A 16,530-nucleotide genomic window follows, 5' to 3' on the forward strand; every position below is an offset into this window, starting at 1 on the left:
CCGCCCCCTCACGCAGCGCCACACCCTCGCCGCCCATTGGCCCCACGGCTCGGTGGGGGCGGGGCTTCTCCCCGGGCCCCGCGCGTTCCGGCGGGGGCGCCGCCCCCTTGGGTGACGGTGACAGCGCCCGGTGCTGCCATGGCGGGGCTCGCTGTGCGCCTGCTCTTCCTGCTCTGTGCCGCTGCGGGACCCGCGCTGGGCTGGGACCGAGCAGGTGAGACCCGCGGGGATCGGGGGGCTCAGCGCGGCCTCAGCCGCCCCTGCCGGCGCCTCGGCGGCTCCTCGCGGCCTGGCACTGCGCGGTGCTGCCGGTTTAGCGGCGGCTGGCACGGGGGAGGAAGGGCTTGTGGGGTTTGGGCTCCCTCCATACCGGCTTGTGTGGGAGCAGTGATCCCGCGCCGCGGTCAGTGGCCGCAGCCCAGAGCCGCCTCGGGAGGAAATGGGGAGCTCTGCCGTGTTTCCGTCTGGTGCGAGCTTCGTCCCGTAAAGATGCGGGCGTACTGCTCCCTTCGGCCTCCATCGGCAGCCTTCTCCTGAGAGCAGGCCCTCGTAGCCAAGGGGAGTGCACCTGCACAAGCGCTGACAAGCAGCAGGAAGAAGTTTTTCACTGGAAGGGTTATCAAATATTGGAATGGGCTGCCCAGGATGGTGGTGGAGTCACCGTCCCTGGAGGTGTTTGGGGAAAATCTGGACGTGGCGCTCTGTGCCGTGGTCTGGCTGATTGAGTTCTTTTATCGAGGTTGGACTCGGTGATCGCTGAGGTCTTTCCCAGCCTAATGGATTGTGTGATTCCTTGTGCTGCCTGTTTCAGGGAAGGTTCTGCTGCGGGATGTTGAGGCGCTCACTCTGCACAGAGGGCGGTACACAACATCCAGGCGGACAGCCTCGGTCCCTCAGCTGCAGTGCACGGGAGGCTCTGCGGGGTGTTCCCGTGTCCCTGAGGTTGTGCAGTGCTACAACAAAGGATGGGATGGCTACGATGTACAGGTAACTGTTTAAAACTTGTTAAACTCTCTATGAAATCGCTTTCCCCCAAGCTGGGAAGTTCTGAAGGAGCGAAGAGTAGTGAGCTAGGGTGTCAGTTCAGGTTAGTTCTTTTTGTTAGATGAACTCTTGCACTAAAAACTTAACCTAAATACTTTTAGGATTGGATTTTCCAGAACTACTGTAGTTATATGTTTCATATAGCTTTGAAGGAGCTAATGTAAAAGCACGGCATAGCAAACCTTTGTTGGTTTTAAATAAAATAGTGCTTGAGTTTATAAAATTAAACTCTTGCGAACCCCAGAGGATGCTTTTGAATTATTGCTTGTGAATTTCCATTTTTTATTAGCATGGAAAGGTCTTCTTAATATGTGCTTCACTTCAGCTCTACCTTTTAGAAACTAAATTTCAGACTTGCCTGACTTTCGCTTTTACCTTAGGGTGTGAGTGCTAGTCAGTAAATAGTCTTGACTTTCAGCTGTTAAAAAGGCTGCTGTCAATAGATAACCAGGAATCAAGGCTGAAAGTATTTGCTAAAACTGATACAGTATTGTGAAAGAACAATCAAAATTGGCAGTTGGTACTGCTGTACTGAATTACTAATTTAGAGACAACTACTTTCTTATTTCCTCTCCAAAATACATGTCACATGCCATTAGAGATCCCTTTGTTTGAGTACCTCAAGGGAATGTGAGCCTGAGGATCCACCTGTGTTCAACCAGACAGTCCCCAACATAATTGTTAAGTGTTGCATATGGATGCCTAATGATGTTTGTCCCAGTTTCTTTTGATTTCTGCACAGACACAAATGGACACAATGGTGCCCTGGATCTCAGGCTCACGTGGTATGTTTTCATGAGTTTGCACAGGACAGGCATTTATTACGTAGCTGTTGCACAGGGTACAGCACATTTTTTAGAAGTATTGCTGTATCTCAGGAAGGGATATTTGAAAAATGTATTCAGTGAAGAAAAGACTAAATCTTCCAGAGCTGCAGTTCTTCAGTGTTCTGAAAGATAATATCTCTTTTAAGTTTTAGGATTTAAAATTCATTTAAACATAAAACTCCTACTCCTTTTCAAAATAGGAGCACACAGAGATTTCTTACCTATGGCCCATAGATGATTTGTTAGCAGTTACAGCTTTATTTCAAGGTGTATGTGGGGAAGCAGGTGGGTGTTTTCATCTTTGGGGCAGTATGTTTTACTTTGTGTTGTGTTTATTTTTTCAGTGGCAGTGCAAAGCAGACCTGGAAAATGCCTACCGTTTTGGAGAAATGGAAGTGAGCTGTGAGGGCTACGATTACCCGGATGATCCTTACATACTAAGAGGCTCCTGTAGTTTGCTGTTCAAGCTAGAGCTGACTGCAGAAGGTGCAAGGAAAGTGAAGAACTCTGGAAGCTTTGGCTCTAGCTATTACCAGTCAAGCAAAGATTATTCTGATTCTGGTTCTGGAGCAATTGTTGTAATTGTTCTTCTCCTTCTTGCTTTTGGAGTTTACAAGTTCTTCCTCAGCAACCAGCAGTCTCAGCAGAGTTCTGGGGGCAGTGATGGCTTCTCTCAGCCCTTCTGGCAGAATCAGCAGGCACCTCCTCCTCCTGGTTTTAAGTCCACCTTCACAGGTAGGGCTCTGAGCCATTTACAGTATTCAAAAGAGCAAGCAGGATTGTCTTGTTTTATCTGTGGAAAGGGAAAGTGGGATAGAGTTAAAACCACAGCATTTGCAGGCAGCTGCCGAATTGGCTGCAGAGCCTACAGCCAGCTTTGTGTTCTGCTCTTTGTTCAAAAGATGAAATAAGGGCTTGGCTTTCCACAGGCTTTCAGGGCAGGCTGCCCTCTGAACCTTTGCAAAGCTAACTCCCCATGCTCTGCAAGCATTCTTTTCATCACCTGTGAAATAGCAGGATTGTGATGGGGAGAATAATTGTCATAGGTAATCTGGAAAAGAGAATGTTCTTACACAGCCAGAAACAAAGCCATGCCAAAGGAGCACTCTGAAACTTTACAGAACAGCCTTTCAGCCCTGATTTCATCAACCAAGCAGTTGATGGGGTTGAGTATCATGTACCAGTCCTCTGTTTAACAGGGCTGAAAGATTTGGTTCCCAAAGCAGAGGACAGTGTCTCTGAACTGTCATTAGAGGGTACAGCATCTGAGTCTCATGTGTGGCCTTTCATTTGAAGTTGAAAATTACAAAAGCAGTGACAAGGCTCCTGCTGGGAAAAGAGGCAATTTTTCTTTTCCCAGAAAACTGGTGTCTTCTGTCACAGAGTAAGTTGTCTTCCTTAGGCCATCATAGTGTCTCAGGGAAATAAACATTACTCATCTGGTGTCTGACTAACTCAGTTAACCCTGTAAACATGCAAGCTGCTCACAGCACTGGAACTTAAATTACATTCTCACATTCTCACATTATATAATTTCTTTCCTTGTTTTGTTTTTTTGTTTTGTTTTTGTTTTGGTTTTTTGTGGTTTTTTGTTTGTTTGTTTTTTGTTAATAGAGAAGGGGTTTTGGCAAGGAAATATGTAGCAAGGATTAGGTTTATTTGTCAAAGTTCATAGTTTAATAATGCTTATTAATGCTTTCTCCGAGTTTTGTTCAAACAGCTTGGCCAACAGAGGGTGCAGTGTAATTCTTTTGGATACCCTTGTGCAGGGCGTGCACAGCAGAAACTTTCGGCTGTACCTGCACCAGAAAATTACAGGGAATCTGCTTCTGTTGGCTTTACAAATTGGTTTGCATGTGGTTACATCAGACTGTCTGTCTGTGCTGCGTGGGCATCAGTGGCCATGTGTGGGCATGGCACTGGCTGCACTGTGGTGGTCAGCAGGAGCCCTGGCCATGACACACAGCTCTGTCACACTGGGCACAGGAGAAACAATGAAGGGTTATTTTCATTTTTTTCTCTTCAGTTCCGTGTCAGTTAATTGCCCCAATGCATTTTTCTTTGCAGGAGTCACAAATCTAGCAAAGGCAGGGCCTTGAGAATGTTTTCTTGAGGATTGCTGAAAACTTAGACACTTAAAATACACATTGGGAACCATATAATGCTTAGCTTGTGATGTTTTTAATAAGTCATGTCAATGATTTGTCTTTGGATTTCAGGCAAAGTAAGGAGGAAAACTGAAATGTGGAGCCAGATTAAAACTACTAAGTGTTAGGCTACATCATGCATTCAGTGTCTGCCTTACACTGTGGGAGCAGAGCAAAAGCACAACTCTGAATGTGTATGTCCATGTGTTCCAGGAATGTATTAGTCTTGGACAGTAACAAAGAGCAATGTTGTTCACATATTGCAGTTAATATTTAATTTGCCTCATTTTAAATCCCCTTAACATGCAGAATGTGTCCTGTGGAACTTGTTTAGCTAGACTATCTTAATTAAATTCTGCTTTCTCTCAGTTAGTTGTTTGACATGATTCTTAATGTTTACTCTAGCTATTTAAAAAAAATTACTTAGTTTTCTGAGTCAGTGTTCAGTCATGGTGCTTTTGAACAAATGAGTTGGTTCATCTCTGATTAACATTGATTTTGCAGAAAATTAAGTAATTTTTTGTTGTTGTTGTTCCAAATCAGCATAAATTAGTAGTATATCATCCCAATGAGAGTTTATATTTCTCCCCACACATTCTAAATGAAATTCAATATCAAATCCAGTCTAGACTGAAACTGATTGTTTCAATATTGTTTTATCTTCTATGACTTCAAACAACCCATATCAGTTTGAAGACAAACCAGGCCCTCTGATTTTTACCTACGTCATCTCTGGCCCAATTGTTCAGGTGGGCATGTTTTAGGGAGTCCCTAATGCTATCTTCAGGTTTTTTTATACTTCCTTATGTGTTAAACCCATGGTTGAGCTTATTCTTGCATCCATGATTTTTGCTAGACCAGAAAAATTATTCTACTTTGAGTTTGTATTTTCTCTTTTTCTTTCTAAATGGAAAACATTCATTCTGGCTCAGAACCTCATGTTATGTGCAGGTCACAAGTCAGAAAATTTGTGACTCTCCTTCCCCCACAACCTACTTGAAATGCTTGCACTTTCATCAAGGTATTTGTCAAGCTTGGCGACTCATGCATAATGAAAACTTTGCAATGTGGTTGCAGTTAGCTTGGCTTTTGATAACAAGTGCCAGACTAGGATTACCAGGAACAATACCAGTAATGTCAGCGTTACACTGAGCCACTGTGACTCAAACTGTGCAGCTGTGCTCAGTGAGATTAGGAGCTCTGTGTCTTTGTGGTTTGCTCACTCTGCACTGTTACCTACTTGATTTGTGTTCCTGCATCTGCTTCTGGCCTGCTCGGTGACCTTCAGCAGATTGTTCTTTCTTAGTTTCTTTTTCTATTTTTACTCTAACTTGTCTGTTTAGGGACAAGGCAGGGACTCTTTCCATGTTTTGCAAACATCAGGGTTGTGAGATGAAGTGGAAGCAGATTTTTAACATAAAACTCCTTATAGTAGTGTTGGTTTATATGGGGTGTCCTGCTTTCTGAAATATGAGGCCTTTCAAGTTAAGCTTGATCGAAAATCTGCTGAAATCAGGACCAGTTTGTTTAATTTTCCATTATCTTTAACAGGAGAGAATTTTGTTGCAACAGCTGGCCTGAGGATTAGTCTGTTACTAACTTATGCTTCCTATTTTCATTTTGTTTAAGATGACAACAGCTTTGGAACTCATTCCCATCATGGAACCAGTTCAGGACCAGGATTTTGGACTGGATTAGGAGCAGGAGGCTTGCTAGGCTACTTAGCAGGCAGTCACAGGTAAAATATACATACTATCAGATTTTAAGCATTTAAGCTTTCAGGGGGTATGCCATGTACTTTTTGACATTGTTTTTAAGATTTCAGACCTGTGTCATTCAAATTATAAAATCCTATCACTAGAAGAATTTTGGGCAGCTGTTTGCAGCTCCAGGACCAGAGAAATTTCAAACATGTTTCTGAGGCAGAATTTGAAAGACTGAGGTACTTCATTCTGCTTCCTCTGACCTGGCATGATGGCCTGCAAAATTAAATTGAGCATTTAAACAATTTATCTGCAGAATGCCTTAAAACGCACATAGTCATATTAAGCATATAATACTCTGTATATGGATCTCTTGTATCAGTGTCATCTTTCCTAAAATAAGTCTGGATGACCATATTTGGTATAGGCTTTTAGACATTCAGAATGCATCATTTTTAGATTAACAGTTTAAAGAGAGCAATTGCTGCCATTTTAGGCTTCACTGGAGAAAATATGAGATTCCTGCAGGGAATGTTCAGATCCTAAGCAGCTTTCTCTATTTATCAAATGACTTGCCTATGTATCAAGTCTATTCCTGTAGAAATGTAACAGATTAGAGAGTAAGATATATGGACAGGAGTGCTAAGCACCTGTGTGGTAAAGTTGTGGGCTGTTTTTAATAACAGAAGCCTTATATTAATTCTGCTAAGAATTTTTCTAAGGTATAATGTGTTAAAGTTTCTATTGGCCTGGTATTTCTTAAGGCTTTAATACATGACTCTTGTGTTGAGGCATTCTATTTATGTAGTATCTATATACAGGTTAGTTCCCTGATTTCTGTACACACCCCCATTTCAGTAGGCACAAATTATTGCTCAAGATTAGAGATCTAACTAAGTCCAAATACACAAACAAATCTCCTAACTTGAGCTTCTTTTTGTTTAAAACAGTCTTCGGTCCACTATTGTTTAATTTGGTTTCTTAGGCTTTTGAAATTATGTGCTGCAAAATGCTGGTGCCAGGAAGTGTGAGAGAGCTGTTTGTAAATTTCAACAGCAGGAAATTCCATATCCATGGAAGCAAGTAATTTTAAGTGAGTGAGTCAAGGACCATGATATGTTAGTGTTACTGATATGACCTTTTCAAAAGAATTAACAAAAGGATGTTTTCTCTTGCCAAACATGGCTGGGATGTAGGTGATGCCAAAATGCATTTAAACTTCAGATTTCAAACTTCTTTCTTGTCTGATGGAATTTGAGGTCAAAATTTCAGAAAGAAAATTTTCCTCATTTGCAGTTGTTAGAATTCCTTAGCCTGAAGAATAAAGCCTAATTTCCTTTTGAAAGTCTACAGATTATGAAATCACAGCAGTGGATGTCCTTGCTCTCAATGTGTTAAATACATACATTAAATAGGAATATTTGTAGCTTTGAAATAATTGCTTACAGTTTTCCCTTGGAGATGCAGTTCTTTTGTTTGGAATGGTGTCTTCTTAATTTTTCCGAAGGGCACTAATGAAGCCTTCCTTCTATTCTGTTTCATGGCAGAGCGCAGCCGCGTTCCCCATATCACAGTATGTGGACAGATCCCACAGCTGTACCTCCTATGTATGGGCACTCAAGGAATTCCACAGAAGGCAGCAGCTCAGGAACAAGAACTGCTTCTGGTAAGGCAAAGCACCTTTTAATTTCCTGAAGCTCAAGGGACTTTGACCTATGAAAAACATGCAGCTGTTAGCTGCGGTTCAACAGGCATCCTTGTTTTAATTTAACAGTTGGTGTAGATGGCATGTAACAATGTCCCTTCCTTCCATTCCCTATGGAAGTAGGGCAGCTTTGTGGGGCATGAAATTCCCCACAGGCTGTGGTGGGCATGGCAGCATCAGCATCGGGCTTGTCTTCACTGGCAAGGTGCATTAGTTTAAGGCTTTCCCTTTTGATGAGCACTACGTGTACTCTTCTCTAGCAAACATGCACAGACATGTTCTCTGTAGAATGCAGGTTGTCTAATCTGCAAGAGCAGAATAGTTTCCAGGCCAGTCAGCCCACAGTTGCTTGCTGTTCTCCTTCATGTGGATATGTTTACCTCATCTCCCTTGCCACCTTTAGCATTTTTAGAACTAGAGAGTTCAATGGAAAGGCCATGGTGGAGCTGACTCTTTTTTTTTTTTTTTTTTTTTTTTTTTTTTTTTTTTTGCAGGCTTTGGGGGCACGAAGCGAAGATGAAATCCTTAACATTATTACATCAGAGCGGTTGAACTAAATCCTGCTGTGTACTTGTGCTTCTTTTAATAGTAGTATACTTCAAAAATGCATATGAGCTATGAAGGATTAGGCAAAGAATTCCTCACTTTCTCTGTGGACTCTCACTGCTATTTAGGGTATGACAGGTGCTGGAACATCCACTATTTCAGATCAGCATCCCCTACAGAAAAAGCTCATCCAGGTTAAGAAGAATGATGTTCCAGTGACCCTGTATCTGTCTGTACTTGAGGCCCCAGTGATAGCCTTACCAGATTTTCAAAGCTTGTATCTTACTACTCATGTTCTGGGCTTCATTTCATTTGGTCCAGAATTTCTGATAATATTTTTCCTCTTTTCTGGTAGTCCAGCATCTACCTGATATGTAAGGAATGCTGTTCTTGGAAGCTATTGTTGTTTGCCTTTGCAGAATTAATGTGAACTTTACTGTAAGTGCAGTCAGCTACTCAGGTAAGTGTAGGAGTTCTTCCTCAGTGGACAAGAGCAAAACTATGTATAAAGAGATTAACATTAGTATGTTTGTATCTCTGCTATGTGACTGTTGAAGCAAAAATGTGCAGATGCATGGATTCTCCATGTTATAGAGTTTATCCAAGGTGACTCTGCAAACCTGGGGAACTTTGTCTATAAGTTAATGTGGGTAAATAAATAAGTAACCTGGAAATCTTGACCTTCTTCTGGAAGACTGAGGTAATTTAAATTCAAGTGATTACAGATGTTTTGCCTGCATTGAGGCCACAGATTTTCCTTTTAATGGTGGATGTTGGCAATGAAATGAAAACTTATAATGTGAATGGTCTGTCCTGCTAGATCACCTGTCCAGGGCACAGTAAAAAAGGTGCTCATTGCAAAAGGGAAGGGAATGTTCTTACTGCAGAGATGATAGAATCCCTGGGACACAGCAGGCCTTGATGCCAAGCTAAGAAAGAAGTTGGATGTCTAACAGCATGTAAACTTTCCCAAATGTGCTTTTTAAAAACAAAGTGCTGTTGAAGAGTGGGAAGCAGAGGGGCCTTGCTTTGTTCTGTGATGATCTTTTGGTGCCTCTATGAAGTGTCATACAGTTCTTGGGTGACTTATTCTCTCCTGGAAGAGGCATTGCTGGATAACAAGCAGAGAAATTTCTCAGGATTGTGGGGAGAGGGGAAGAGTGAAGAGTGGGGTGCTTGATCACCAGCTCCTGTGCAGAGCCCATCCTAGCAGAGTGTAGAAGTGTTTGTGTGGCTGCAGCTCGTGTATGCTGGCAGCAGCCAGAGAAGCGCTGTCTTTCAGCCTTGGGAAAATACTGTGTTGGGAATTGATAGCAGCTGTTACAGCAAAAGCAAGACACTGTTCAGCTGATACAGGTTGCATCTCCAGAAGGAGATTAAATAGGTCTGGTTAGTCCAAGAAAGTGACTTCAGCAAAACTCAGGGAAAAGCAGCCATGTCCATTCATGACTATAGAACATTAGTTCGTATGTTAACACCCAAGTTCAGTATATGATTTAAGCAACCAAAAGAGAGAAATTCAAAAAAGAAAAGAAAAAAATATACAAGCAAACCAAACCAGCAAATCCCAGAAATCTTTATGAAGTCAACAGCCAGAAAAAGTGCTTCATGAAAAAGTTCTTGTACTAAAAGTGTTATCAGTTTCATTTGATACATTCAGAATAACTTGAGAGTGAAATAGTGGTTTGCTTCTCAGAGCTACCTGAGGGTTGGGGAAAAATAACTGTGAACTTAAAAAGGGAAATGACAAAGACCTTACTCATGGCCTCCTAGAAAGCTCTGCCTTTTATGAGAAGTCCATGGTAAATCTCTTTTCTTTATAACAAAGTGTAGCAGAAGAATATATTTTAAATATGGAGTTCTTACTTATTTCTAAGTGAATGCAGGTTAAGCTTGTCACAGTCAATATTTGCTTTGCCAACTAATTGCATAACAGTGAAACTGGATTTTTTCTAACTGGGTAGTTGGAAGCTAAAGTTTGCTCTTAAGTTACAGTGTGGTATGAAATGTTTTAGACAATGTTTTCATTTGTATTTATGTATTTATAGTTTCTGCATGAAATGTGCAAAATAAATCTGATACATAAATCTACTATAGCTTCTGAATCTGTTTGGATATGTTTGCCCTTCCCTCTGATAAAGGAATGAAATAGGTGAATAAGGAGTATTTTTGTCTTTAAATCACTGTCTTGAGGCCTGCAGGGATGGCATTGTTTGTTTTCTCAGAGTTCTCTGTCTCATCATCCACTTCCTGGGTAAATAATATCATCCTTTACCCCCAGATGCAAAGTGGGTAAGCTGTATGTTGTTTCAATAAAATAAACCAATACTGGGAATAGAGTTATTGTATTGATTATGTTTTCAGTAACAAAATACTGAATCCTATAAGGGATTGAAGGCTTTCTTGTACATCAGGGCTTGGGATCTCAGTCTGCAGAAAAGCTCTGTTATGTCAGCATGTTCCTGGTTTTACAAGGTGGTGAGCTGAACCCTTCAAAAGAATTTATGATCACTGCTGCTGTTCTGGTTGTGGGCAGAGCAGAACTCAACACAGGGATAGCCTAAGCTGATGTATTGGCTTCTTACACAGAGGATGTGTCACTGCTGAACAGAGACATGGTCTACACAGAGTTCAATGTCTTGGCAGTTGTAAACTGGGGTTAAATGAGGGCCTGCAAATTCTGCTGTCAGTGTTTCCTTCGTCAAATGCTGCTGATGCTTCTGAGTGAAAAGAACTCGTGGAAGGCAGCTTAGGGCTCATACTTCTGAGACCTTGAGCTTCCTTCCTGAGCATCAGATCTGGAAGGTCCAAGTCTCCCTTCTGCTCCTGAGCAGGGCTCTGGCAGCATCTTCACAGGAGCTTCATAGTTGCAAGGCATGTGTAAATGCTCAAACTGTTAAATGCTGTTGCAGATAGTTGCAATTCTGTTTGGGACCTGGGACCAGAACTGCTTGTACTCTGACAATGCTTCCATCCTCACACAAAGCTAAAACTCATTACAGAAACAAAACTCCTGGTTTTACAGCTGACTTCCCATGAAGCATGTGATGAAAAAAAAAATAGATGAACAGAGATAAGCTTTCTCTGTCTTGTGACTCAGCTGCCAGGTCAGATCTTGGCTAGTTCTGCTGAGTCTCATGCTGTGCACCTTGCTCTTTTCCCTGGGCGCCATGTGTGTGTTTGACTTAGCACCAAGGCAAGATGGTAGGTGGTTTGTTTGAAAAATACAATTCTTCCATGGTCATCACTTTACATCACTGACTTCCAAAAAGGGAATTAAGCCAGGTGGTATGATTTCCAGGACTAGGAGTTGTTGCACAGAGAATTGCTGAAGTAAAGTAGCAAGCAATACCTACCTGCCTGCACAGCTGTCTAAAAGCTGAAAATGCAGCACTTGCACATAGACTGTTGTCCACTTAGCACTGATTAAAAGTGATGTATTTTTTCTTCCTTACTAGAGCAGATTTGTATTCTTAATATTGTCAGAATCCCTATCAACCTGTGATTGTGGTACAGAAATAGCCCAGCTGCCTGTGAACTAAGGCATGTGAGCAAATCCACATTAAAATCTCACAGCAATGCAATCTGTACCAGCAGACAATGCTGTTGTGTCCTGTTGTGTCTATTGAAACATAATGTCAGGTCCCTCCTTCTCCTTCTGTACCTACTGGGGTTGAGTGCTGTGTGGGAGCGGCTCCTTATCACTCAGCATATTTTGCTGGAGCCTTCCTCTTCAGCCAGGTCTTTTGCTTTCCTAATATTGTGTGTAGCTGCAGTAGTCCTCACTTTCTTATGCCTCTTTTTCTGTTGCAGGTGTGATTTGCCAATGCTAATGAAAATAAGCAGCAGACTCCCTTTATGTGGCCTATGTATATTATCTCCTGCTCTCTTCCATTTTGTGGTTCCCTCTGTTCAGGCTGGGGGTCATTGTTTCTTTAGCAAGGAAAGGCTGAGCAGTTGTAAAAAGTGCATTGAGCTGGGAATGGATGGAGTAGATAGTGATGAAGTCAAGGGAGCCAACTGTCAGGCTGTGAATTGACCTGTGTGGGCAGTATGTCTGGAAAGACATTATTTTAGCTTTCTGTCAGAGAAGCATTTTTGTCAAAGGTACAGAATGGCAGCTGGGGATTGGAGCAGATCAGAGCTGGTGAACTGGCTGCAAGGAGAAGACCTGAAAACATTCTCTCCATCCTAACTTAGGAATGATGTAGCACCAGGAAGCTGGCCTAGGATGTGCTAGCTCAGCCACTCCACAGTCATGCCATTGCAGATCCTGTGGGTAGATGTATGTTTAAAGATACCAGGTGCTTCTGAAAATGCCAAGCAGAAGAAAGGTGACTTGGCCCTGCATCCATGTTTCTTTCCTTCTGCAGCGTGGCTTAGAATGAACAGAGAAGGCCAAACATGGAAAGAGCAGCAAGCAACTATGACAAAGGGTAACAAGTAGCCAAAGCAAAGCTTGCAGGTGAAACCTGTGTCCTAGTGTGTCCTGCCTGCTCACTTCTCACACAACAGCAGGAAATAGTAGGCAGTTCTAACAGCTGTTATATCAGGATTATTTTACTGAGTTTTCCTCCATCCCTAAAGTTAAGTCCTACATGCAATTGCCAGTAGTAGTACATGCAATTACCAGATTGACACCTTTTGCTCTGAGGGCCATCTGAGCCATTCCATAATTCAGACTTCAAACTACCCTCTGTGAAATTTGGAGAAGACAAATCACTGCCTGCTTAAAGACCAGAGTCTCTGAAGTACTGCATAGGGAACTTTTCCTCATTTCCTGCATTTGCCCTGACTTCCCTGGCATCAAGACTTACACAGTCTTTGCTGTGCAACTTTATTTAGATGCCATTGTGTGGGATCCTCTGAGACTTGGCCTTGAGATCACAGCCCTGACATCATTGTTTCTGTAAGCCTTCTTCTCTGTGCCTCCTGTGTCCTTGTAATCAGTATGTGGGGATGTCTTTATCGAGGCAGCACTGGAATTACCAGCAATCCAGAATACCTTTTGCTGCTGCTGCTGCTGCATAATGGGAGTTATTCATCTCCCAGTCAGCTCCTGTAGTCATTTTCATGTCATTTGGCAGCTGTAAACATATCACATCTGCTTTAATAGACAGACAACAAATACAGCTGGGGGAAGAAAAGGGAAAAAATGTGCAATGAATGTAGAAAAAATGTTGAGTTGGAACAATTTTGCAGAGCTAACCTTCATCATGGGATTACTTTCTGAACATCCTTCTCCGGGAGTTGGATGAGCACTTTATTGATGTGGATTTAAATAATGCCAGCAGTGTCTTCTGCACTGCAGAAGTAGGAGACTTAGAATTGTAACAGGTTTGGTGTTAAACAAAGTCAGACTGTTCAGAGCTTTTTGTAGTTTGATGTACAGCTTGCAAAGAATTGGTAGCAGTAAATATGAGGTTAGGTCAGCATAGAAATTCATGTGGCTTTAGCATAGGCAGAAACAAACTGATCTGTGCTATTTCTGAAACTGAGGTAAAAACAAGCTCCAGTCAGTCTGAAACAGCTTAGAAGGTTGTTCCTGTCTTTGCTTTGAGCTGAGATCCTGTTCGGCACAAACTGTCATCTGCTGCTGACAACAACTGTCAGCACTGAAGTCCTCCTTCCCTTAGGTAGGCAACCCCTCCATCCTCATTCTGACTATTAGAAAATCAGCCACCCCCCTCTGGGTCATAGTGCAGTGTGATTCTGAATTGGCAGGCTTGGGTGGTTAATTCTACATTAACGGGTGGAAGGATTTATTTCCTTTTTAACAAGGAGCTGGAGATTAGGCTGTAACTAAGTGAATGTGTATAGAGCTGAAAGAGAGTAAGCATAAGTGATGAGAGGAAGACCACACTTGACTTGGGTAATCCAGTTTCACCTAAGATACTAGTACATTCCCTTTAGCCCAGCTGATGCAGCTGCTAAAGGGGAGTTAGTGTTTGGGCAGATACTGACTTTTAAATTGCAGAGCTGCTTTGGACAAAACTGAGAAACAGAACTCTCTGCAGCAGCTGAGAGAGAGAATCACAGTGTGAACCATCCTCCAAGGGCGTTCAGCCTGGGAAGAGGAGGGGGGAACAGGAAGTCCTACACACAAACCAGTGAGTGTTTCTGGCCTGAACCTGCTACCGAGGCATCTGTGCCTCTCCAGTCTTTGTTTGCTTAAGCACCTGAGAGGCCTCATGAAGCCATGAGTGCTACCACTTAGCCTCAGCTTGGCATACTTCCAAGCAAAGAGGCTGTGGGTGAGGGAAGATTGTTTGCTGACCTTTGGACAGCATGTCAGGGGAGGCCCAGGAAGACAGCTGAGCTACAGGAATTTGTCATGCCCTGGAATGCCAAATAAATTAAGGGTACGGAACAATCAGCAGCAGAGACCTTTAGAAGGAGATGTAGAATGCCCTGGTGGAGCCGGTCAGCACACTGGAGGCTGTTCTTGTACACAGTGGCTGCAGCAGGCTGGGGCAGCTGCATCCCATGGTCTGCATGTGGCTTATGAAGGCTGTGTTGGTTCAGCTGCTGGAGCAGTGCTGGCCAGTCTCTTGCTCTCCCTCCAAATGCACGGCCTAACCATGCATTTTCACAATCTTGCCAGCTCAGAGATCACGTGCACTTTTATACGCAGGCAATCTGGTTTATGAAACTTTGTACCACAGCACATTCTAAATGCCAAAACTAAAGATGAAAAGGAAAGGACTGGGTTATTTTACATAAAAACAATACATCAGCTACTGAGCCATTGCATGACTTCTTGCTGAAAAATCCCTGGAACTTGAATTCCAGAAGCAGAAGGTGTTAATGTTAATGGCCTCCATCAGAGTCAGGGTACTGGGGTAGGCAGAGCTTTCCTCCAAGGCAGTATGGCAGCTCTTACATCATTATCTATGAGGATAAGGTTCTACTTATCCTAGGCACAGCCTCCTAGCACAGAAAGGTAATGCCAACTGAAAAACACTTTGCCCAGACTGGAAGAAGAAAAGGATGGATCATACTGGGCAGCATTTCACCTCCAATAAGACATAAGGGGATTCCCTTCCTGCAGGTCCCCCTGACAAAAGACTGTGGGCAAGGATCAGTCTGCAAGGATGGATGGGAGGTGGGTTTTCTGGTTCCTTTCTTACCTTGGGGGAAGAGGTTTATTAGCTTAAGATGAGCTGCAGATACTTGAAGCAAAAGAGTGAAAAGGGAGACATTAATAAGGGGGGTCAAAGGTGAAGGGCAGCTGTCAATGACAGCTTTTGTTTTGTTTGTTTTCTGGGTTTTTTTCTGGCTTCCCGTTAAGAAAAAAATAGGGACAATAGGAAAGTCATTTTCTCTGAGTAGAGCAGTACATTTTCCATATTTAAAGGAAATGTTAGGCTTTGCTTAAACCTGAGCTTTAGCTAGTGTTGTACTGCACCAGTGAAGCCTCTCTTGAAACTGTACTGCAACCCCATAACTTACTCTGAGAGCAGAAGGGCAAGAAACACCCTTGGGTGGTTTTTTGAGACAATAAGTGGGTGTCCTACATGGTGCAGCTTTCCTAGCATGGAAAGCCACGGCATGGTCAAGTGTTGAACATTTGAAAAAGCACATACAACTGCAGGGGAGTGCACAGAGAGTGTGCTTGGGAAAATGCTCATACACTTCACTGATTCTTAGGGATTATTTCAGGCTAGTGAAACGATGTTTCTGTTGACTGAACAATTACTGGAGGCAAAGTGGAAAGGTTTATATGTTTATTTAGGCAATGTTTTCAACTTTTCCCCTCAGAACAGTTGCACTGGTGCAAACAGCAAAGGGTGGAGAGCTGGCCTGGAGAGAATGCTGGAAGTTTTTAAAGTATTTTTTTAGACTTATTGCATGATTTAAAGTACCCTCCCCTTGCAACTGTACAGTCCTGAACCCCTTTTCCAGTCCTGGTACTGGAGGGGTACAGCTCTTCCAGAGAGACAAACTCAGTAAAATATTGCCTGCTTGTCAGAGGGTGAGCTGGCACTTAGAGCAGGTAGAATGGGCAGTGGCTGCTGCTCCAGGAAAGATGGGCAAAGACTCAGTGAAGGAGGAAACAGAGGAATAAAGGTCTCAATTAAGAAAGGGGTTAACATCCCACATGGGTTTGGCTGAGTGACATTTACAAGCCAGTGGTCATAGGAAGCCTGGAGAGAAGCAGGAGCAAGGGGACTGTGGCTTAAATGTAGAAGTGTTTAAGAAAGTTAGGTGGGATTTCTGAAGCTGAGGTGAATAAGACAGACTCTTCCCAGTGGGATTTATTGAGAGCTGACATGCAACACAGAGTTTGAGTCGCTGGGAACTCAGGGGAAACCAAGGGTCAGGACTGTGGTCAGCTGACCTCCATCACACAACCACATGTTTCTTCTAAATGGGGCCTTCCTCCTCCCTTGCTCTTCCTCTCACCCAGAAATTGTACATTACATCTTCTCTCCTTCCCACATAATCCCTGTTGTTGTCAATTAGCCAGTGGCAAAGCACAGAGGGCTGTTGCTTAAGAAACAGTTGCTCATCCAGGGAGCTGTTGTAAAACATCAGGCACATCATTCCCTATCCTG

The 16,530-nt window shown here is 43.0% G+C and overlaps 1 protein-coding gene across 1 annotated transcript; it reads left to right on the plus strand.

Annotated features, from left to right (window-relative positions):
- The first annotated feature begins 56 nt into the window (after window positions 1-56).
- Window positions 57-10,063, plus strand: SARAF (store-operated calcium entry associated regulatory factor). The gene is made up of 6 exons (XM_054632911.2): window positions 57-214; window positions 812-987; window positions 2,216-2,606; window positions 5,648-5,756; window positions 7,269-7,387; window positions 7,921-10,063. The coding sequence occupies exons 1-6, from the start codon at window positions 139-141 to the stop codon at window positions 7,944-7,946; spliced, it is 897 nt and encodes a 298-aa protein (XP_054488886.2). The 5' UTR covers window positions 57-138; the 3' UTR covers window positions 7,947-10,063.
- Window positions 10,064-16,530: the final 6,467 nt, after the last annotated feature.

The sequence above is a fragment of the Agelaius phoeniceus genome, chromosome 4 (assembly GCF_051311805.1).
Source record: "Agelaius phoeniceus isolate bAgePho1 chromosome 4, bAgePho1.hap1, whole genome shotgun sequence".
Classification (NCBI taxonomy): domain Eukaryota; kingdom Metazoa; phylum Chordata; class Aves; order Passeriformes; family Icteridae; genus Agelaius; species Agelaius phoeniceus.

What these genes read in the sequence shown, in the direction of transcription:
- SARAF (XM_054632911.2), top strand. Translation starts at nt 139, where the DNA reads ATGGCGGGGCTCGCTGTGCGCCTGCTCTTCCTGCTCTGTGCCGCTGCG. An exon ending in GGGATGGCTACGATGTACAG is followed by an intron (nt 988 to 2,215) that starts GTAACTGTTTAA and finishes TTATTTTTTCAG; the next exon opens with TGGCAGTGCAAAGCAGACCT. An exon ending in AGGAACAAGAACTGCTTCTG is followed by an intron (nt 7,388 to 7,920) that starts GTAAGGCAAAGC and finishes TTTTTTTTGCAG; the next exon opens with GCTTTGGGGGCACGAAGCGA.